This window comes from Talpa occidentalis, unplaced genomic scaffold, assembly GCF_014898055.3.
Source record: "Talpa occidentalis isolate TD23 unplaced genomic scaffold, MPIMG_talOcc4v2.1 talOcc4.15, whole genome shotgun sequence".
NCBI lineage: Eukaryota > Metazoa > Chordata > Mammalia > Eulipotyphla > Talpidae > Talpa > Talpa occidentalis.
Window position 1 is genome coordinate 33,574,912 of NW_023601543.1, and position 24,611 is coordinate 33,599,522.

Genomic DNA, 24,611 nt, shown 5'->3' on the forward strand with positions numbered 1-24,611 from the left:
TCTCCAAGGCATTCCGGCTGAGCAGATTCATCTGAGATCCGAAACCTCCCACCCCTGCTCGCTCACACTCCATACTCGCACTTCCCACACCACACACTCACTCTTCCTCCCGCTCACGCATCCACACACAGCCCGAGACTGCCAGAGAAAGCGAAACAGACCTCCCGAGTGCGCGAGCGCCCGGGAGGGAAGGAATCCAACGCAGCGCTGCCAGCGCCTCCTCGGGAGGATGGAATCGAGACGCTCCCGCAAGTAAACTTTGGCGGCGACATAACCGTCGACCGTGGCAGCTGCTGAGGCGAACCCCAGCGACATGCTACTGAACTAGAAGGGCTTCCTCTCGCTGTGGCGGTGGTGGCGGCGGCGGCGGCCCTCGGAGCGACACCAGAGCGCAGACCGAGGGAGGAGAAGCCCCCGATACCCGCGGCGGCGGCCCCGCCTCTCCTGGTCGGTACAGTTGTCGCCCCCCCTCCCCTTCTCCCCAGCCCCCGCCACCCCCGGGCCACTGGGAAGACTTTGGTTTTCTTGGACAGATTTCCATCGCTCTGTTTTCGCAAACTTGATGTGGAGGCGAGGGCTGCGTTAGTAACTTTCATTTCCGAGACGCAAACGCCCGCAGTGCAACTGCTCGGTGGGGGGATCCCGCGCCCACCTCTGATCCTGGACAGACGCGCCCCCCGAACCCTTGGAAGCCATCCTCAGCGCGTGGGAGCGCGCTTTTGCCTCAGCAGCCTCTCTCCCCCTCCCCCTTCCTCCGCGGACCCGGGAACATCCATCCCGCTCGGCCAGATACTCGGACGCTTGTGGCGCTTGACAGCAACTCACACTCCAGCCTGCGACCCCGCTTTCTCCCCTCCAGGCCTCGAAAAGGCCGGTGTGGCCCCCCCGGACCTGGGAGGGCTCGTTCCAGGCGGGTCGTCTCTCCGCAGTGAGCCAGGAGCGCTGGGGGGAGGTCCTTGCGCATGCCAGGTGCACAGACGACGCGCGTTCCAGCCCCAGTGCCGGTGTTCCGCGGCGGGTCGGGCACTGCCTGAGAGGCTGCGACCCCACCGCCCTCCCGGTCTTCGTCTCAAGTGCGGCGGGGACTCTCCCTCGCTCAGCGCGGACCTTTCAGACGCTGCCGGACTCGCGGCCCTGCGCCGCTGCGGCCAGTCGCGCCCGGCTAACTTTGAAGGAGGAAAACTGAGTAGCCGGGCTGGAGGGAGGGGGCTCGGGGCCGCGCGGCGCTCTCTTGGCCCCTCGGAGCCCCCGGGCCCCCAGAGAGCCCCCACCGAGTCTGCCGCAACCTCAACATTGGAGCCGGCGCGGGTGTCCCCCCCGCGCCGCCGGGCCGCCCTGGGCGGGACTCCTCCCGAGGCCTCCGGGGCCCCGGGGCGCGCGCAACAGGCGGCCCAAGTCGGCGGGAAGCTGGAGCGCCGGCGGCGTCGTTCTCGGAGGGGTGTGGAGAGGCGAGGCCAGGCAGAGCCCCGCGCAGCCATGGAGTCGCTCCTGCTGCCGGTGCTGCTGCTGCTGGCCGTACTGTGGACACAGGCGGCCGCTCTCATTAACCTCAAGTACTCGGTAGAAGAAGAGCAGCGCGCCGGGACAGTGATAGCCAACGTGGCCAAGGACGCGCGCGAGGCGGGCTTCGCTCTGGACCCACGACAGGCCTCTGCCTTCCGTGTGGTGTCCAACTCGGCTCCACACCTGGTGGACATCAACCCCAGCTCGGGCTTGCTGGTCACCAAACAGAAGATCGACCGTGACCTGCTTTGCCGCCAGAGCCCCAAGTGCATCATCTCGCTTGAGGTTATGTCCAGCTCAATGGAGATCTGCGTGATTAAGGTGGAGATCAAGGACCTGAACGACAATGCTCCAAGCTTCCCTGCGGCACAGATCGAGCTGGAGATCTCGGAGGCGGCCAGCCCAGGTACACGCATTCCGTTGGACAGCGCCTATGACCCGGACTCTGGCAGCTTTGGCGTGCAGACCTACGAGCTCACGCCTAACGAACTGTTCGGTCTGGAAATCAAGACGCGAGGTGACGGTTCACGCTTCGCTGAACTCGTGGTGGAGAAGAGCCTAGACCGAGAAACGCAGTCGCACTACAGCTTTCGCATCACTGCACTCGACGGCGGCGACCCACCGCATCTGGGCACCGTTGGCCTCAGCATCAAAGTAACTGACTCCAATGACAACAACCCGGTGTTCGGCGAGTCCACCTATGCGGTGAGTGTGCCAGAGAACTCACCTCCCAACACACCCGTCATCCGGCTCAACGCCAGCGATCCAGATGAGGGCACCAATGGCCAGGTGGTCTACTCCTTCTATGGCTATGTCAATGACCGCACTCGTGAACTTTTCCAGATTGACCCTCACAGCGGCCTTGTCACCGTTACCGGTGCCCTGGACTACGAAGAGGGCCACGTGTATGAACTAGACGTGCAGGCCAAGGACCTGGGGCCTAACTCCATCCCGGCACACTGCAAGGTCACTGTCAGCGTTCTGGACACCAATGACAACCCCCCCATCATCAACCTGCTGTCGGTGAATAGCGAACTAGTGGAGGTGAGCGAGAGCGCCCCCCCGGGCTACGTGATTGCACTGGTTCGGGTGTCCGATCTGGACTCAGGCCTCAATGGTCGCGTGCAGTGCCGTTTGCTGGGTAACGTGCCCTTTCGGCTGCAGGAATACGAGAGCTTCTCTACCATCCTGGTGGACGGACGACTGGACCGTGAGCAGCACGATCAGTACAACCTCACGATCCAGGCCCGCGACGGCGGTGTGCCCATGCTGCAGAGTGCCAAGTCCTTTACCGTGCGCATCACTGATGAGAACGACAACCACCCGCACTTCTCCAAGCCCTACTACCAGGTCATTGTGCAGGAGAACAACACGCCCGGTGCCTATCTGCTGTCTGTGTCAGCTCGAGACCCGGACCTAGGTCTCAATGGCAGCGTCTCCTACCAGATCGTGCCGTCGCAGGTGCGGGACATGCCTGTCTTCACCTATGTTTCCATCAATCCCAACTCCGGTGACATCTATGCGCTGAGATCTTTCAACCACGAGCAGACCAAGGCATTTGAATTCAAAGTGCTAGCCAAGGACGGTGGGCTGCCCTCCCTGCAGAGCAATGCCACAGTTCGGGTCATCATCCTCGACGTCAATGACAATACCCCGGTCATCACTGCCCCACCCCTGATCAATGGCACAGCTGAGGTCTACATCCCCCGCAACTCCGGCATAGGCTACCTGGTTACTATTGTCAAAGCAGATGACTACGACGAGGGTGAGAACGGCCGGGTCACTTATGACATGACGGAGGGTGACCGCGGCTTCTTTGAAATAGACCAGGTCAATGGCGAAGTCAGAACTACTCGCACCTTCAGTGAGAGTTCTAAGGCTTCCTATGAGCTTATTGTGGTGGCCCATGACCATGGCAAGACATCTCTCTCTGCCTCTGCGCTGGTTCTAATCTACCTGTCCCCTGCTCTAGACGCCCAGGAATCAATGGGCTCCGTGAACTTGTCCCTGATTTTCATTATTGCCCTGGGCTCCATTGCCGGCATCCTCTTTGTAACTATGATCTTCGTGGCGATCAAGTGCAAGCGAGACAATAAAGAAATCCGGACCTACAACTGCAGGTAGAGCCAACTTTTCTTTCTTTCCTTCTTTGTGTTGTTGGATGAAAAAGGTATATCTGTGTGTCTGTGTAAAAATCGCAGTGCTTTTGTTTCCTACTTAAATGCATGCACCAGTCATACAGCGCTTCTTTTTGAAAGGGGTATAAGTTCGACAGTCCAAGTTGATCAATTCTTTTGATCTGACAGTTTGCTGGAAGACAATTATTTACTGTTGGGATGGATTCTGTCACATAATGATGATAAGCAGAGAAGCAATTATCATTTTAAAATTTGCACAACTGTCTCTATGAAGTTATGGTAGGAAAAAAATGAAAGGAAGAGGCGGGAAGGAGGTGGGGTAGGGTGGGAGAGGGGAGGAGAAGGGAGGGAGGAAGAGGAAGAGAAGAGAGATTTTTAGCAGAATCACTAAAACACAACTTGATTTTGGTGGCACGGTGTTCTGAGGACAGGTTCTGAAAGAGGAAGTGCTGGCAGCTGCCCTGTCCTGTTGTAAAGATAAACTCTGGAGAAAGCCTGTGAGTGGGAGTCAAAGGAGAAAACAGAGCAGAGTTGGGAGAAGAGAGTAGAATGTGTGGGGGGGATGAAACAGGTGATTAGTGTTTCTTAGTGTATTCTTGGCTTGTTTTGAATCCAGTCCCCAGACATCTGGCTATGCAAAGTGAAAGTCTACCAGTCAGCTGCATGTTTTCAAATATCTGGTTGGTTGATGGGATAGAGACAAAACATCCCATTGAGGGGCTGTATTTTGCATCCAGATGTTTTAGTAAAAATAGCAATCTTCTGGAGTTGATGGTGCTTTCCTCTAATGTGGGACTCTACTGTGGCATTAAAATCTGGTCCCTACCAGTGGATGTCACTATGGGCTATTGTGTTACAGTTTCCCTTGAAGTGTGTGCAGGGTGTGGGGGGGGGGCGGGGGGAGGAGAAGGGGGGAGAAATGTAAAAATGAGGATGAGATATATATATTTTAAAAGATTTCCTCATAAGTACATTCAAGGATCTTGATGAAAACCCTCCCTAAGTATTTCTAGGATCCAATTTAGCATAATACATGTCATTTTTTCCAGCAGTGTCTCTTCGAAACGGTTGAACAAAAAAGTTATTTCTTTAGTTTGCTGAAAATGAATGATGCTGCTATTTCCAACCAAGGTGTGTGTGTGCTTTCAACACACCTACATATCCAGTGTGTCTTTTGTGCCATCTGTGCTTGCATGTTTAATCAGTCAAAATATGTTCCTGTAGGTCCGATTTGTATTTGACACCATCTGAAATGCACACTTCTGTGAATCAGAGCCCCCCTGAATATGTAACAGCCATGCAATTATTGTTTCCCTTTTACTATTCTCTGCGTTACACAAGTTAGTAGACAAATGCTCACCACACATGAATATCAATCAGGTGCCATAAAAGAGCAGCTGCAATGCCTCATAAATGCTTTAATCCTGTTACTAGTGAAATGGCCGTGACTTTTCTTTCCTTTAGCACCAAGTCATTTCAGATGGGAGAAATGGAAATTAATATTGCACTTACCTTTGAAACCTATGACTGCCAGTGGCGATTTTTAAAGGAGAAAAATGTGGGGGTCTATAAAATTTTATTTATATGGAGATGATAGAGGGACTCTCTTTAAGCCATTTCCTTAGCATAAAGTAAATGCATAAGACCCTTTCCTTGATGAAAAAGAAATCAGCTTGAAATAAAGATATTGAAGGCTTTCCCACCTCTTGGTGATGTATGACCAGAAGTGAGAGCTCTTTCTGAGAGCTTGCCAGAGAGATCATTAAAATGGGAGGAGAGCATTTGAATTTGAAAAAAAAAAAAGGCAAATCTCAGTGCTCTCCAACTTCACCCACATGTGTGTTTTGTAGAGAGTTCTCTTTCCTGTGATGGTTTGGGATTAATGAAGTACAGTTTAATTAAATAATTGGTCAATACAGAAAGAGCTGCGCAATGAATGCCTCAGCTGAGTAATTGAACGGGGCACTGCCAAACTTACCCATCACGAGTAAACAAAATGATTAGAACTTCCCATTGATTCTGTAAACAGATAAAAGAAGAAAATCAACCCCAGTCCTGGGGTCTTGGGGATTTTATCTGCTCCCAAGCCCCGGTAGCATCAGCTTGCCTCCACTGCCAGTCAGCCTGAGCACAGAGCAAAAGGGTGAGGGGAACGCAACTGCTCAGCTCTAGGAAGATCCGGAGGGATAGAGTTAAGAATTTGCCTCTGTAGATATGCAATCTTCTTGTCTGCTCAGACTTCTTAAAAACCTAAAGTTCAAGAGCTGCCTTTCCATGTGGTAGGCAGAGATTTCTTGTCCTCAGCCTCTGCAGAGCCTCTTCCTCAAACACATTCACTTATGAGACTTGTGAGATGATCTGCAATTGCTGTTTGAATTGGGCTCCCTTTTTGTGTTGAGACAATTAGCTTTGTCTAGTAAGAATATAGTCACAGTCTTTCCCTTGGAAAGATCAACCTGTATTATTTTTTAACCCCATTGTTTTGCTGATTATTGCCCAGAAATTGAATTCTCAAACAATAAGCTGATTCATTATGTGCAAAGTAATAAATGACTTAGAGAATCTGGCTGCATTTTAATGTATTTCTTTTGACGAGTCTCTTAATGCTTGGTGTCTTTGGTGCACGTTGCTGGGTCTGTGTCAGTGTTAATTAAATTGAGCTCTTTATGTTCCAGTTGCAGCACAGCTGCTTGTAGGTACACCTGAATGGAGAAGGATGCTGAATGCACTAACCTTTAAATTCCTTTGCAGTAATTGTTTAACCATCACTTGTCTCCTCGGCTGTTTTATAAAAGGACAAAACAGCAAGTGTCTGCATTGCATCTCGGTTTCTCCCATTAGCGAGGAGCAAGACAAAAAGGCAGAGGAGAAAGTGAGCCTAAGGGGAAAGAGGTAAAAAGGCATTTCCCCTCATTCAAATGGGTTTGGCGATCAGGTTTCTCTAGGAGAGGAGGGAGTGGGGTGGGGAGCAGAAGGGAGCAGGGCTAGGGCAGGGGGAAACGAGGGTGTGCAGGAAAGGAGCTGAGGACGCTCGGGGTCTGATCTCTTCCCCCAGCCCAAAACAGATCAGGTCAACCATTGAGGAAGCTGATTGAGGGTGTTAATTACATGGCACATACCTGGAGGAAATGGAGAGGGGGTTATTTTTATTTTTTCCTATCTCGTGTTAAATTAAAACTTGCTTCTTATTACACCCAGGAATTCTTTTGGTTTCCAGGGAAGCTCCAGATTTGAGCATTTTTCATGCTTTCTCTCCCATAGGCTCAACTTTCCCTACCCCCTCACCTTTGCTAAAGGGCCAGTCAAAATAAGACATTCCAAATCCAAAGTATAGAAACTTTTTTGAGGGGAAGGAGAAAGAAAGTGGGTGGTTGCTGTTGAATATGAAAACTTTGTGGCCCTCAGCTTGTTTTTGCATGTTACAAGCACAGGGAGAAACCAGATGATGTAATGCGCCAGAATAAGAAGCTGGAGCTGGGGGTGCAGCCCTCTGGGGTGCTTAATGATTTTTAATCAATGCGTGGTTTGGGAGGGCGTTAGCGATACATGCTGCCTTTTTTGTCACATAGAATCGCTGAGTACTCCTATGGGCATCAAAAGAAATCAAGCAAGAAGAAAAAAATCAGTAAGAATGACATCCGCCTGGTACCCCGGGATGTGGAGGAGACAGACAAGATGAACGTTGTCAGTTGCTCCTCCCTGACCTCGTCCCTCAACTATTTCGACTACCACCAGCAGACGCTGCCCCTGGGCTGCCGCCGCTCTGAGAGCACTTTTCTGAATGTGGAGAACCAGAATACCCGCAATACCAGCGCCAACCACATCTACCATCACTCTTTCAACAGCCAGGGTCCCCAGCAGCCAGACCTGATCATCAATGGTGTGCCTCTCCCTGAGGTGAGTGTTGCTAAGCGCTTCTGCGAGGTCCCCCCAAGCCTGCTTTCTCTGAGCTGCTTGTTGGACAGCATGGGCCTCTATGCTGGCCTGGCGTGGCTCCTGGCAGAGGTGGGGAGAATTTCTCTGCCCGGGACCAATTCCTTAGTGAGAGTCTGTTACCAGTGGTTCTTGGGGGTAAAGGCAGACCTACATATTGGACCTTTGAAGGGGTGGGTGTTGGGGAGTGGGGCTCAAGGGATCTGAGCCTTTGCAATCTTGGAACGGCATTCTGGCAGAATATGAGTTTGCTGCACCTCTTGTGAGTGTGGCCACCCCGTGGTGGAACCCTTATTCCAGTTCAGGTGACTAAGTTGGAGGAACCCTTGAATGTTTAGGGCCCAGTTTTCCAATGAGAGAGTGATTTAGCCTCCTAAAGCCACCCTTTGCTTTTTCTTTGGGCACTTCCTTTCTTTGCCAAGAATACGAATGGGCTGGTTAAATGGAAGCAAACAAAAAAAAAAAATTAAAAATCACTTTGCTATTTCTTGTCAGCTCTTGTGGTGATGTTTGACAAATGATGAGGTTGAAACTGTCACTAATAGTGAAAATTTGAGGAATTAAGTATGCATTTAAGATAGCTTCGTTTCCTTTGACTTTGGAATGTGTTCCAGTGGCAGTGTTGTTTCTTTTTAAATACTACATGGTCCGTGTTCACGGAGTATTGAAATATTTCAGGGTAATGATGTGATAGATAATGTGGATGATGGTAAGTAGATGGCTAGGTGGAAGGCTGTATCAATTATAGTTCTTAAGTTGATTTAGTTTTTTCTGTGAATTACTTAAATCCCTCTTTGGTTGATCATTTGATGCACTGGGAAGCACATACCCTTTTTGAGGTCACCAGTGAAAGGAATACTGCCTACTTGGAGAGCACGTCTTCATTTTTCAAAGTACCTTCACAATCATTGTCACTTTTGGCCACTGCAATCAGCTATCTTAATAGATCGACCTTTAGTAGATGATGAAACGGAGGTCCAAAGATGCTAATGGATTTCTTCAGACTCAGAGAGCAAGGCAGCAAGAGAGAGAGGACTAGATCACAGGACTCTATAACTCTGTGAAAAGTGCTGTTTCAGTTGACACCTTCCTGCCTCAGGAATAATTCAGCCTGACATACCTAGGCCATGGTGCATATAAAATGGCCTCAATAGTATTTGTATCAATTTTATAGAGCAAAGGATTTTTAGGGCCACTTGCATTGATTGGGTCTCCTTGTTCCTGGAAAATAATCCTCATCAGAATTCATGTGACTAAACAACAGCACTTTAGTAAAGAAACAGAGCTATTCTGCCAGCACCAAAACACCTATGTTTTCAATCCATAAATCTATAAATAAGGATTTATCGAAAATCCAGGCTTGCACTAGGCAAGCTTTGTTGTAATTACAAATGTCAGTGAATACCACTAGGGACTAGACCACAGACTACTTGGAGGATTACTTGTGGATCACTAAGAGTTAAACAGTGGAGAGGTAGACTTAGTCTTATGTCGTAGCATCAAATAGATCATGATTTTGAACTGCAGGACATGTCTTGCTATGGAACCTCTGAGTTTTGTTTCTGCATCTATAAAATGGGCACATCTGCCTTGTAGAGTTGGTCCAAGGAATAATACAACATTGTGTAATGTAAAAATCGTGACCCATAGGTACCTCCCAAATCATAGATCACTTTGCTAGTCAGTAATTGGAGAATGACTATTGTGATGGCCTGCACCCCTGAATTTGTCTCCCTAGGCACTTATAACAAAAAAGGAATTTAAACTGGTTCTATGTAGATAAGATGTACAAAGTGGTGTGGTTATAGTATTCATCTTGGTCATTCAAACAATGGAGGTGAAAGAAGCCAAGATTGAGGGTTCAGGTGTGGACTGCTGTTGCTAGTGGAGATGGACTAAACGATTGACTCCTGATGACTTGGTGATTCTTTTTTTTTTTTTAAGAGATTATTTATTTTTGTGTGGAAGAACTGGGGTGCAGGCCAGAGGCACAGTGGGGGTGAGAGGATTCACCAGAGACAGAGTGGGGAGCAGAACAGGCAGATCTACTGAAATATACTGCCAGTGGGAGCAGGGGGGCACGACAGGAGAGGTCTGCCACACCATGTGCCTTGCTCCCTGGACAGGGTTGGAACTCAGGCCCTTGTGGTGGGCCTTTGTAGTGATAGCGCTGAGACTTAACCCCTAGGCCACCAGGGAGGCCTGACTTAGTGATTCTTTATACAGCAGATTCAGGGCACTAGAGAAACACAAACCTTAGTTTTCACAAGGTAGTTGGAGGGGGCAGGACACATACGATTATATGTGCCTGGTTTACCTAGATCTTGGTGTTCTTTCTAAAATTTCCTTATGAGGAGAATGAAACAAAGCACTGCTTCAATTATTTAGAAAAGCCAGTGGAAGTCTGAATTCTGATCCTATCCTTGACTCAAAGCTGGATGCTCTTCTTATTTAACAAAATCACACAGATCTAGTGTTTAGAGCTAGTCAGGGTCAAGATAGTGTGTACTAGACACACCGAGGTGAAGTGTGTATTTTCAATAAGCAGTGCTGGAGAGTTCAATTGACAAACCCATTCACAAAGGGGAGAGCCCATTCATAGTTGGGCATGAATCAGGGCATTTAACCTGCATCTGTTATAAAGTTCTGCATGGGGAAAATGACACTTTTACTTTTCTTCCCATAACAGAGGCCCTTGAATGTGGACTAGATAGAAGAGCAGAAATGATTGACTGATTCAACTACTATTTGTTGAGTGTCTACTCCTTGTAAAACTCTGCTCTAAGTGTTAGAGAAAAGAAAAAGACAGTCTCTGATCTTAAGGGATGCATATTCTGTTGAGGGAGACAAGCAGATAGGGGATTTGCAATATGGAGTGCTACTTTCTCATTACTAGGAGAGTAGTAGCTTGATATATTTCTTGCCTTTCTTTATATTTTCCACATTCATTCATTCATCAGTTGATTCAAGAAAGCATTTGTTAAGCATTTACAGCACTGATACTTGCTATGATGTGGTAAATATAAGATTCTTTGGAAATTCTGTATTAAATCTCATGTTACTTTCATATTTATTATTTTATTTTATAACACTTTTATTTTTTAAAAAAGATTTATTTATTTATTTATTTATGCAAGAACCGGGGTACCGGCCAGATGCGCGGGAGGGTGAGAGGATTCACCAGAGACAGAGTGGGGAGCAGAACAGGCAGACTGATGAAATACACTGCTGAGGGGAGCAGCGGGCGCGACAGGAGAGGTCTGCTGCACCATGTGGGACTCTCGCGGGCCAGCTGGGATTGAAACAGTGCTGCAGAGGCTGCGGACAGCTTCACAGCACTGCGCTCAACTGCCTGCACCACCAGGGGAGGCCCAACACTATTTTAATTGTTTTATTATTTAAGTCCACTAGCATTTATTACACACTTTTGAATGTGACCAGAACTTAGTACTACTAGCCAGAGATAAAAAATGGAACACTTGATTCTTGACCCAGGGAGTTTACAAGGAGAGACAAGTAAACAAGTAATTTCAGTTCAAGATAACAACACTTTTTTGAGCATATGTTACCTTCTTATTCTCTGGATTGGGACTAAAGGTCACTTACACATTAGGCTTTCTTTGCTAGGTGACATTGTGACAAACCACTCCTTTTATTACCTGTGCAGTTACAGGACAGGGTTTACTCACAGTGGCAAAATAAGAGGCATGAGAAGTGCTTCCCTCACATTCTTCCATCACACTTTGAAATTTCTTACCACTGCATTGGATCTAATCAGTAAGAATTATTTGAATATCCACTAGGTGCTCATTGGTGTGACCACCACCAGGGGGGATTCCAGAAAAGAATAAGATCTAGGTTCTGCCTTCAGAGAGTGGGCCGTCTTGTTGGAACAGCCTGGGGGAACTGAGGTTACATGATTTCACTGGTATGTAATTTAAGAGAAATTTCTCGACTCTTGTACTGCTTTGCTGTAGTTGTGACTCCTTTCATGGCAGCCCTGCCATCATTTATGTGTAGATTTTACCCATGGGTCTCAGGGTTTGGCACTGACTTGAGTGTAACTGTTGCATCCTGGCTACATATGAACTTTGTTGCTGCTGGATACCAAAGGGAATGTACTTTATTTTTTTTAAAGATTTATTTATCTATGCACACAAGAACTGGGGTACAGGCCAGAGGTGCGGGGGGCGGGGGAAGGTGAGCGGATTCACCAGAGACAGAGTGGGGAACAAAACAGGCAGCTTGACTAAAGTACACTGCTGAGGAGAGCAGCGGGCGAGACAGAAGAGGTCTGCTGTGCCATGTGGGTAGCTCCCTGGCTGGGGATGGAACCCGTGTTGCAGTGGCTGAGGACAGCTTCAGAGTGCTGCGTCTTAATCCCTTGTGCCACCAGGGAGGCCCCTAAAGGGAATGTACTTTAAACACAGGTAGGTAGGTAAGGTAAAGGGAATAGCGCTCTGATCTTGAAGGTTGTAACTTGGGCTTTTGTATTATGAGATTATCCTGCCTAGACTTGTGTGTCATCATTTACTTGTCCTCTGATGTTGGTGAGAAAACTTGGCTACGTGGATTTTGTGGCTTTGTGCACTAATTTGCAGAACGTGGAGGATGCCATTTATTGCATCCTCCGTTTTACACCCAGGCCATGCTCATTACTGGAGGAAGAAAACACAGCTCATTTCTTCTACTGGGAATGGAAACTTGGGTAGGACCCCTTCTTGCACTCGGGAGGGGTGAAATGACCCAAGCACCCAGTCTCTTTGGCAACGTTGTAAAAATTTTGAATGCTGAATGTTTCTGAGATGACAATTCTAAGAGAGTGAGTGTGGACAAGAGCTTCCAGAATTTTAGTCATAGGTTCATAAGGATTTAGATTTGGGTTTCAAACAATGTTGATTTCTTTTTATTTTTCTACCTTAAGCTAGCAAACTGTAATGTCTTTGAAAGGAGAAATCCTAAGGGCACATGCACGCTGTTCTAGCCACTTATAAAACAGTTTCCTAAGTAGCAGCGTAGTGCCAGTGCAAGAGTTTGCAGAACGAGGTGTATGTGGCAGATCCAATTGAATGCTTCTTCCAGTTACCCTGTAGAAAGTCTCAATGTGTTTTATCTTAGTGCATCTAACAAAACTAAAACATCAGTTAGTCTTTTGTTTGTTTTTTTTAAAGATTTATTTATTTATGCATACAAGAGCTGGGGTACAGGCCAGAGATGTGGGGGTGGGGGGGTGACAGGATTCACCAGAGACAGAGTGGGGAGCAGAACAGGCAGACTGACTGAAATACACTGCTGAGGGGAGCAGCGGGCAAGACAGGAGAAGTCTGCTGTGCCATGTGGGTTGCTCCCTGGCTGGCCGGGGATCGAACACGTGCTGCAGAGTCTGCAGATTGCTTCATAGTGCAGTGCTTAACCCCTTGCACCACCAGTGAGGGCCAACATCAGTTAGTCTTTGAAGACAAATGAAAAGAAACAGCTCAGCATGCTTTGATCCCTAAAACAGACTTTGAAAGTTGGGAATTTGTGTGGTGAGTTGAGGGAAACTCTTGAGCTAAGGAACCAGAAAAACAGCCAGAAATGCTATCAGATATCAGACTCAGAAATCACTAGAAAATTAATAGGTTTGATGAAGCTGGTTTGGATAGCAAGGAAATGACTCAAAACACCACCTTCATTAAAACAAACCAACAAACCCTTCAGCAAGCATTCTTTTATTTTACTTTCCATATGGCAGGATCTGGGAACCATCTAAGTCTTATTCCTAAGGGTCAAAAGTAACCTTCAGGGCTGCAGAAGGAAGCAGAGGAAAAACTGCTCAGCCCAAATCTTCACAAGCCTGCTTCAAAAAATCAAAGGCTCCACTTTACTAGCAGACCTGCTATGGCCACCTATTGCCTACAATGTATCTTATTGGTCCTTTAAACAACTAGCCTAGGCGGCTTGTTTCCCAGCGGGGCTAGTCTTGCAAGATGTGTTCCAGAATAAACTGTTCCTCTGTCGTCTCCATGCAACTGCCGCAGAACTGAGTGAGTTTACATTATTATTTGCTAATTTATTATTATCATTCCTTATTGGCAATTAACTGGTTACCTTAGAGATCACCTCTCTCCCTATACACCTTCACTAAAGTTGAGCTCAGCCAGAGTGCTTGCTAATGATCCTGAGATTTCTCTCCCCAGGGCATAGGAGGCAGGACATTTTCCATAGAGGGCTCTGAGGCTTTGGAATTCCTCTTATCAGAGGACCACTTGTTTTGGGTCTTGGCCACTTCACCTGGTTTTTCTCTGATTGTCTGTCCGACTTACAAGGTGGGAGGCACTGCAGACCTCTCCCTTCCTCCCTCCTTAGTGGGCTGTGGTTTGGTAGACTTTGTCCAGAGGCTGGAGCTAGGGGGTTGGGGGACCGCTTGTTAGGAATTAGAGGACTAAAAGAGGATGAAGTCACCTCCTGGCAAAGCTGGAGTCTTTCAATTATTGCACTGCAGTGGATGTGAGGCGTCTGCTTGGAGTTTCTGATGTTGACCCCTCTGCATGTGCATCTTAGCTTGCAGGGCTTAGGGGAGTCCAAGCTTGGCTGGATGGAGTGTCTCAGATGTGGGGAAATGAAGCCATTAGTACAAGAGGCCCGTGTGTGAGAGGCAGGAGGCAGGCTCTGGAGCTGCCATTTTCCCCCACTGAGAGGAGGCTTGATTTCTTGATGTGTGACTGGCTGATCTTTAATGGGAGCCTCATTTACTTCGAACAATTGAGAGGCTGGAAGTGAAAGTCCCAGAGGATCAGTTGTTTGTAGAGGGAAATGCTCTTCAAGTTACATTTCCTCTTCGACTGTTGTGTAGTTACCAGTGGTTTTTGTGTAGGCTGCCTGGTGAGGGTCATTCAGCTTCCAGTCCGTGTATCCAGACTGTTAATATCAGCACCTCCCTGAGTCCCCCCAGAGATGGTGAGGAAAAGTACTGCAGCTGGGTAGAGAAGGGCTCTATGAACTTGGGCTTCCGAGAGAAAATTTCATTTGCTGTCATTCATCATTTATTCAAAAATACTGGCTAGCCCCACACAGCTTCACAGTACTTCTGGAAGAGGTGTCAGAAGGGACAGGTATTTCCTTTCTGGAATCGTGAAAGTTCCAGAGAAGGTAAATGACTCGGCCAGGCACACAGCAGTGTGACCAGACTAGACTCCATTTTGTTTGACAGCAGTTTCTCTGGTGTAGCTTCAAAGTGTTCTCTGTCACATCACAGGAAAGCTGGTTGGTTTCCACAGAAGCACCTGTGGCGCCACTTTGAACAGTAGCTGTGTTCCTGAAGAGCTATGCAGCAAAGCATTTGCTTTGTAAATTAGACCCCATGTTAACCACCTGTAGTAGCATTCCATATTCATAGAAGCTGTGTGGTGGATTCTTTCCTAAAAGAAAGAGCCCTTGTGTAATATGAATAATCAACTTCTGACCGATTTCCTTTCTAAGTCTGGATTTTCACATATCTTGTTTGCTTAAAGTGAGATTCTCACATCGGCAAGATTTATAAAAGCTTTGAGAGGTAGACTAATCTATTATTCCCTTGAATTCTCGCTGTTTAACCTTTCTGGTTGAATTTTACTTAATTAAAAATGTGATTATGTAATATTTAAAATACATGGAGTCCAGAGAAGACAGATGCATACCACCCAGATTTAACAAATGTTAACATTTCATATTTGCTCCAGATTAAAAAATAATTAAATAAAAGGTTACAGCTACTCCTTTCCCATTCTGTTCCTCTCCCTCCACTCTTTTTTTAAAAAAAGATTTATTTATGCATACAAGAATTGGGGTACAGGCCAGAGATGTGGGGGGTGAGAGTATCCACCAGAGACAGAGTGGGGAGCAGAACAGGCAGACTGATGAAATACACTCCTGAGGGGAGCAGTGGGCAAGACAGGAGCGGTCTGCTGCCCTGCTGCAGTGGCTGCGAATAGCTTCACAGTGCTGGGATTGCGCCACCAGGGAGGCCCCTCCTTCCACTCTTTGTAAGCCCATAAACTGGAAGACCAGACCCCAACATGAAGGGTTCAGGTGCTCTCTTGAGCTCACTCCTCAGAGGTAGCTCCCATTTTGCTGCCTCAGATTCTAAAAGTTCCCCAAGTCAATCAAGTTTTCCTGGGTTGAATAGGGCCTAGGAATTACTTTGGAAAATGAAAGGGTTCCCCTAGATTTCCTTGAAATTCAGCCCTTGAGGAGGGAGATAATTACTTGTCAGAAAGGAAAAATGAGAGCGAGAGTGAGACAGATTGACAGACAGACAGGTGTTTGGCAGGGGAGGCTGTCTTGAGTGCTGAGCAGACCATTTGGGATTGAAATGGGAACGGAGCTTGATGGGGAGCCTACGTTCTCAGTGTTTGTGGACTAGCACCGGGGCTGCTTCACGTCAGATGCTTAAGCCCTGCCTCGATGTGCACAGTCTTTGGATGCTCCATTAAGTCTCTGAGTGCCAGGGTGGCCAGTGTTCAGCTTCTCCCACTGGGCCCCATCTGGCTGCAGTTCTGTGGCAAGCTGCTCTCCCTCACTGCCACCAGCACCAGCCCTGGCAGTCTCTGCTTTGTGGATTATTTTTGCTCCTAAATCTGATTTCCAGAGCATGAAGGGCACCTCTTTCTTCTTAGATTGTGTAGTTTGCTCTTCTGAACAAAATGGATTCCCTGTGTGAGCTGACAGGAAGAAAAGTTCAATGCAAAGGCCAGACTCTCCCTTTTGGGGAGTGTCTCTCTCTCTCTCTTTCTCCCCCCCCCCCGTGTGTGTGTGTGTGTGTGTGTGTGTGTGTGTGTGTGTGTGAGAGAGAGAGAGAGAGAGAGAGAGAGAACACAACCATTATCTGTTTCTCTCCTACTTATTCTCCCTCTGTGGTGATGGAGCTTTCCAGAGGTTATCCTGGTCTTAAGGAGGTCTAAGAGTTGAGGTCCTCAGAGCCCCCCTCCCCACCCTTTGATACTCTCCTAGCTGCCTCTCTGAGGAAATGCTTTTAAGCATAGTCACAGCAGCTTTTGATCCCCCAAATGTGAGGCCAGGGTACCCATATTTGATATAACCCAGTGTACTATATCTCTTCAGGGGGCTGTTTTCAGTAGAGAATTCTGTAGGAAGCAGCCAAATTATCATTGCTGTGCATACAACCCAGCTTAAGAAAACTTTATAGGGAACTTTGATTTCTTGGAAATTCCTCACTGAGGTTCGGTTTCCCTTTGTTTGTCTCTTGGGGATAATCCTGTCTCAAGCCTTCCTCTTCCTCTTTAATTCAGTTGGACTGAGGACATCTGATTTGAGCTGACTATGTGTACAGGTAGTTTGCTATATAACCCGAATCTTTTCTAAGTGAGATGTATGAGGAGAGAGACCAAATCAGATTGCATTCAGAGGGAGAGGCTTAACCTTTAAACAACTTTTTCTTTTGAACAATAAAGATGTCAGTGGTCGGGCTTCCCTGGTGGTACAGGCAGTTGAATGCCGCACTGTGAAGCTGTCCGCAGCCTCTGCAGCGCGGGTTCGATCCCGGCCGGCCAGCAAGAATCCCACATGGCGCAGCAGACCTCTCCTGTCTCGCCCGCTGCTCCCCTCAGCAGTGTATTTCAGTCTGCCTGTTCTGTTCCCCATTCTGTCTTTGGTGAATCCTCTCACCCTCCCGCGCATCTGGCTTGTACCCTGGTTCTTGTATAAAAATAAATAAATCTTAAAAAAAATCTTTTAAAAAATAAAAAAATAAAGATGTCTGTGATCTAGCATTCATATTTGCAACTTGTCATACTCGAGGGAGGCAGGACTCTGGAAATGCAGGGATGAGCAGAGACAGAGGCTACGGGTAACGGCGAATGGCTTATTGGAAGACTGATTCCTTCTTCTGTGCTGCCAGGCACAGAGGCCTTGGTGGGGATACCAGCACACTGCACTCAATTGACTGGTATTGGCTGTGTACTTGCTGTACTGGTCATTTCTTTAATTAGTGCCCTTCCATTTTCTCAAGTATGGACTTTTGAATGATGGAATATGCTAATGGCAACATTTGTTCCTAAGAGCTTAGGGGATAGAACATGATGGCATTAGTATTAAATAATGGCTTTTTCATAGTGGAATTTTGCCTGATTTTTAATTGCAAAACAATTTATGATAGTTATGGCTCTTTAGAAACAAATCTTAAATGCTATATGTGAAACAATAATTTTCTGTATGACTGGTGAGCTTTCTAATGGGATGTGTGTCCTCGTACCTCTAGGTCACTCTTTGCAATTTTCCCTCTATGTTCGAAATGGAAAAAAGCCACATGCTTTATTGCAGTAAGAAATACAATAAGAAAATGCCTGAAATGGAACTGAAGTTAAAGTGCCTTTACATAAGCTATACATTGTGTAGTGACCTGATAGAACAAAATCTCATGAAATGGTATGGCCCTGGGCATCGCTGGAAGGGCATTAAGCATCTGAGCCTTTGTACATCTGCTCATCCGGCACCTTCAGGCAGAGATCCTGGAAGGCAGAGAAAATCCAGGAACTGCAAAGGCTATGCATGGTGTCATAGCATCAAAAAATTGTGTGTATCATACCTGCAATACCTTGCTCTCCTCGCCGAGCCTACCCAACTCCATTAAGACAGTTATTGATAATGCAAGAGTGACCCAAGTCACTGTATCCTCAAGGATAGCAATCTAGAAGTCTGTAACTCACAGGTAGGGAAGGAGGTCACTAGCAACACAGATGAAAAAGAATTAAAAACCTCATAAAAGAGAAGCTATAGTTTTTCAAAACCTATTGTTATTGAGAAGTCTGGACTGGAGAATTCTGAAAAATCCAAACATAGGCCAGACTACCAATGCTGGAAAAATTATGTGAGGAAATTGGATCTGGGGATCTCTTAGTTTTCTTCCAGTTTTGAGCGTAATTCCATGAATTTTGTGTCATTGGTTTGAAGGGCTTCATATAGCTGACTGTGTTATGTTTGAGTTCATGTGATGGCAGTGACAGCTCTTAGGTGGTATTGAGCGTAAGGCACTTAACTACTGCAGATGACACAATAGACCCATCCCTTCAGTTTTAAAATGCTGGCAACATAATCCATGTGTAATCTGAACCATGAGTGTTTGTGACAAAACTCAGTCACCAGCCCATTCAAACAGGTCTCTGAGTTTCTTCATAAAGGCACCAATGAGCACACTAATCTTGCTTCCTTTGGTCTGGTTTCGTTTGGAGGATGAGTAAGAGATGCACTTTTCTTTGCCTGGCACACTAAACCTTTCAGAAGAACACAAATTCACTTAAATATAAATTAGGTTGATTATCACACTACCTAAAAATTCACAGAGCTGCAAGTCACCAACATCTCCTTTTTAAGTTAGGTATTCTAGAGAAATGTTTTGTATATCATGATAAATTATCTAACCTTTCATACTGTTGAAGGCCAACATTATGGAAATAAGCAGCTTTTTATTCCATTCTAAGGTCAGTCTAAGCAAATTATGCAACTTCTAATGCAATTGCTTGAAGCTTCCACTTTGAAAGTTTTCTCATTTTAATACCCTGCAACAGAGATAAATATTTTAGCTATTCACGCTTAACAATATATTTCACTGATTGTCATTCTCTTTTTGGCACTTGTTGGCACGAGAGGCAGTTCACCGTGGCTTTGCTCATTTTGCGGTTTACTATAGATAATCAGCAAAGAGCCAGAATTCAATAAAAATGTACTTTTGTTGTGATTTTTAATTTCAGGCCATGGGAGGCTAACTGAAACCCTACAGAAACAATATATACGGGGCACTTGGGATTTTGCTTGAGAGCCAAAAATGAGTTAGATTTTCTTTTAAAAAGTAGATTTGATTCCAAAATTATTAAACTCAATGCATGTTGGAGGTTGGCGGATTACACTCAGCAGGATTTGGGGCACTGTCTGTAACAAAGCAATCTATTTCTTTCAGGGAGTAAACTACTATTTCAGGAGAAGGGTTGGTTAGTTGGGGAGCCCTTTCAAATCTCTGTTGTACTTTTATGTTCCCTAAAGACTATTTTTGAAGGTCTCTTTGAAGGCGGGGTCAATTCTGTACATTTCCTTTTGCACAGTTACAGGTGTTGTCAATTATGTTTTGTTACTGATGAGTTTCTATAGTTCGTGTAGTGGTTATTTTCCCCTCCTCTTAAAAGATAATTCATTTATTCTAAGTAAAGCCTAGCCCTCTATTATGATTTGTTGCTAAACTTTATTTAGTGAGTGAATTTACTGTTTAGTAGGTAGGCTCTTTAAAAAAAAAATATTTTGGCTTTATCCATCAGCCAAATATTTGCTGATCATACTTTACCCACCCACCCTATCCCTATACCCGGCACTTGGGGATATACAGAAAATATAACCGGTACCTACCCTCATAGCTTATATTATTACCTAGAAGACAAGATGAGAAGTTAAAAACATTTGAAAAAACAGTGGGAAAAGTAAGGATTATTCACTAAGTGGTTAACAATGGGAAAATATGAGTTTATTTCCTACTTTTGAGAAAATAAATTCCACATAGGTTAGTTAAAACTTTAAGGTCAAAACACAAATAACAAAATTATGAAATGACATAACAAATGTCTAATATTGAAATTAAAAAAGATTTAAGAAAAAATAAAAGCAATGGACAGGAAAAAAGAAAATACTAGCAACTCTGTGTAAAATTTAGAAATGTTTGTCTGCTAAAAAAATCATAAGCTAAATAAAAAAAAGTTAAGATGGGAATATATTTTAAATTTATATAGCAGAAAAATTATTTTCTTTAATTATTTTCTGAAATTTATCCTAATATAGAGTGAGTGTTTACTATGTGTTAGTCATTATTTAGAGTGCTGGGGATACAACAGTGAACAAGACAATGTCCTTGTCCCCACTGAATTTATATTTTTACAAATATATAAAACACACCATAAACAAATATTTGTTAGGTGGTGTTAGAGAGAAAAATAAGGAACATGGTAAAGAATACATGTTCTGCCAGGAATAAGGGTTCTCTGGGAAGGTCATAGAAGATATCTTGTATAAGGGAACATTTAAGCAATGACTTTAATATGTAAAGAACTTTTGCAAATCAATAAATGAGACAAATACCACAATGTGAAAGTTGTGCATAGGATACAAAAAGTAATTATTAAGGAAGCTATACAAATGGCCAGTAGACAGGAAAATATTTCCATTTTATTAACCAAATAACAGCAGTGGAGTGCCATTGTTAACTTTTTTTTTTTTTTTTTTAATTTTCTAGAGGCATGTCTTATTTATCTATCTGTTTGTTTGTTTGGTTTATACATGCACTGGGTACAGTCAGAAGCCGGGAGGGCGAGAGAATTCACCAGAGCCAGAGCGGGGAGCAGAGCAGGCAGAAGGACCGAAGTACACTGCTGAGGGGAGCAGCGGGCGGCAGGAGAGGTCTGCGCGCCATGTGGGACCCTCCTTCGGTGGCCGGGGAGCAGCCGGGGATCGAACCGGCGCCGCAGAAGCCGCGGGCAGCTTTGCAACCCAGCGCTCAACCACTGCGCCACCTGGGAGGCCCACCATTGTTAACTTTTAATCTCATATACCGTGTATTTCATACACAGTATTTAAAAATTCAAGTAATACAGGAGTGTATAAAATAGTAGTTAAAGTCTCCACAATTCTTTTCTGATTAGTTCAATACCTTAGAAGAAATATAGACAATTTGATATGCAAATTGTAATTCTTTTTACTTATCAAATTAAGAAAGATTAAAAAAAAAACTATACTCTGTATTGGCAAGGGTGTGGTTACCATACATTGCTATATGGAATATAATAGAATTGAAACTGATGTAATGGTTCTTGGGGTAATTTGTCAATACACATTAAAAGCCCTAAAATATCTTGTATTTCTTCTGAAATTTATCCTAAGGAAATCATTTTAGATCTGCTTAGAAATTCATATACAAGGGTGTTGATGTCAGCATCACTTACAGAAATAAAATATTGGGACTATTCTAAATACCATCAATATGTGAGTGATTATATAATACTACACATATTGCTAGAATAGAATGAAATCATTAAAATAAAATGTTGAGGAATGTTTAAAGACATAGGAAAATAATCATGGTACAAAACATATTCAGAATATCAGTTATCCAAATAGCCTGTATAGATTGAGTCCATATGTATGTATGTATATATGCAGAGAAACAAACTAGAAGGAATATTACCAAAGATTAATAGTTATCTCAGGTTGCAGAAAATCAGATGATTTTTACTTTTTAAATATATTGTTCTGTTTTCCCAAATTTTTTATGTTGGGCGTATATTATTTTTTGAGATCAGAAATGCAATTCTTTAAGAAAGTTAACTACTGTATTAGGGCCTCCCTGGTGGCGCAGCGGGTTGAGCACCGCGCTGTGAAGCTGTCCGCAGCCTCTGTGCACTGGTTCGATTTCCAGCCGGCCAGGGAGATACCCACATGGTGCAGCAGACCTCTCCTGCCACACCCGCTGCTCCCCTCGGCAGTGTCTGTGGTCCATCTGCCTGTTCTGTTCCCCACTCTGTCTCTGGTGAATTCTCTCACCCTCCCGCTCCTCTAACCTGTACTCCAGTTCTTGTGTAAATAAATAAATCTTTAAAGTAAGTAAGTAAGTAAGTAAATAAATAAATAAATAAATAAATAAATGTTAACTACTCTATTACACAGCATATATTAAGGATCAAAGAGGAGGTATAGAAGTATAGACAGGATTATCGATTATTCTGAGGGGGGTACAGATCAAATATGTTCTTTGTTTTCATCAGATCATGCCTTCTAAATATTTCTTATTTTTCCTTTTTTACTGAGCTCTTTCTGATCATAATAGGTACGGAGGTTTACATTTAAAAATAACCCGTTTCTTTACACTTTACCTTTTAAGTATGAGAAATAATGTTATGAAGAATATTTTTCCCCTTCATTCTTTGTGCCCCTATGTATATTGTGGTAAAAGTAGATTTAGCTCTCCAGTGTTAGACATCTGGTTCATCAATGTTATTTTTAGAATGAAAACTTTTAAAATAGTAATATTTAACTGTAATCTGTACAGATGTTTAATACTATAAAAATGAGAATAGGCTTTATTTAAGGCTACTTTTGCCAAATTGTATTTTTTCAACGCCCTTTTCAGGACCAAGTAGCTAATTTGCGGGAAGATCTTTTAAATGTTCCTAAATATTTTGATTTTGTCTTTGTACTTCTTGGTTCTGAGGTACACCATTGCTCTGATAATTTGGAACAAAAAAAAAGAACACAGAGGGAGTTAATGAGTTGGCAATCATTGAGATGCTCAAAATTTCAAATTCAGTCTTGACTAGATGTGGTTTCTTTTTTTCCTCAACAAAATAGAATGAGTTCAATCCTTTTAAGAAACAAACATTTATTTGATTGCCTCTGCATCTAGTAGCCTAACTTTGAATAGCATAGATACAAACCCAGGCTCCTTTAGGACAAGTCTTTAATTGATGGCTACATAAACTTGTCAAATGCTAAATACTGCATTCAAATGCAAAATGTTTGTTTAGTAGCCTGTGTAGATATCAGAAAGATTTAAGTATTGCAAAGAAAATTCTCATTGAAAAACAAACAAACAGATGCTTTAATTCTATTCCCCCCTCCCCCCCCAGCTAACAGAGGAGAATGTCATCTGTACATTGTCACAGTGATTGTAGATGAAGTGTTTGTCTGCTGCGGGAAAACATCTGTGTCCTAATTCTGTAGTCTGTCCATTGGATGGATGGAGACTATGAACGTAGGACTGTATTTCTTATGTGGGCAGTCATTGAACTAGATGAGTTTTGATTCTAGTTGTGTTTTTCATGTTACAACATGGAGTACTTTGATAGAAATAGATGATCTAGGGCCTCCCTGGTGGCGCAGGGGTTAGGGCATAGCCTGTGAAGCTGTCCGCGGCTGCTGCGGCTCGGCTCGACTTCGATCCCTGGCGGCCAGGGAGCAACCCACATGGCACAGGAGACCTCTCCTGACTCACCCGCTGCTCCCCTCAGCAGTGTATTTCAGTCAGTCTGCCTGTTCTGTTCCCCACTCTGTCTCTGGGGAATCCTCTCACTCCCGGCCCCCATGCCTCTGGCCTGTACCCCAGTTCTCATATGCATAAATTAATAAATCTTAAAAAAAAGAAATAGATGATCTATTACATGTGCACATGAGTGCATGGAAAGAAGGGACTGAAAATTACATCATGTTAAGGGAAACGTCATTAGTACCCCCCTTCTTTGTTCAGTTCTGTAATGTAAAACTCCTTATTTTAAAAAAATGTTGAGAATGCTTGAAACTGATTATGAAGCAATTTAAGGTTCACATTTTCACTTTATATGGCTAAAAGATGAGATTATTTGGATTAGAAAATATTTCCAGGAGATTAAAATTAATTTCTCCGTCATCTACATGTTGGTGTAACTTTCGGGTTACATTTTGTCACTTCCATATGTGCACATGCTTCGCTCGCCCTCCACCAAACCTTTGCCAGTGTCCTATCCCTTTCCTTCCCTTACCCCCTTCTCCCGCTCCCTGATTCCTTCCCAGTATATTTTTCAGAGTGTAAGAATTGTTGCTGTGCTTTGCCATTTCATTTTTTGGTTATTTCTATTCCATAGGTAAGTGAAACTATCTAGTATCTGTCTCTGACTTACTTCACTTAGCACAGTCACTTAAAGATCCATCTACTTTGTCCCAAAAGGCACTATTTCACCTTTTTATTAATAGCTGAATAATATTCCATTGAGTATGTATTCCACAATTTATCCAGTTGTCTGCAGTGGGCACTTCGGTTGGGTCCATGACTTGGAAATTGTGGACAGACCTGCTATGATCATAGGAGTGCATAAGTCGTTTCTTATTAGAGTTTTCAAATGCTTTGGGGAAACACCTAGAGGAGGTGTTGCTGGATCATACGGAATTTCCATTTTCATTTTTTTAAGGTATCGCTGTATCGTTTTCCATAAAGGCTGCATCAGTTTGCATTCCCACCAACAGTGGATAAGTGTTCCTTTTCTTCCACATCCTTGA

The 24,611-nt window shown here is 44.5% G+C and overlaps 1 protein-coding gene across 1 annotated transcript in view; it reads left to right on the top strand.

The window, feature by feature from the left end:
* Positions 1-229: 229 nt before the first annotated feature.
* The window catches only part of PCDH19 (protocadherin 19), a 98,035-nt gene continuing 73,653 nt past the window's right edge, over positions 230-24,611 (top strand). Inside the window, exons 1-5 of the mRNA XM_037511620.2 lie at positions 230-252; positions 329-451; positions 534-3,623; positions 6,393-6,533; positions 7,211-7,747. Of these exons, the coding sequence (XP_037367517.1) occupies positions 230-252; positions 329-451; positions 534-3,623; positions 6,393-6,533; positions 7,211-7,747 (3,914 nt within the window). The remainder of the gene's footprint in view (positions 253-328; positions 452-533; positions 3,624-6,392; positions 6,534-7,210; positions 7,748-24,611) is intronic.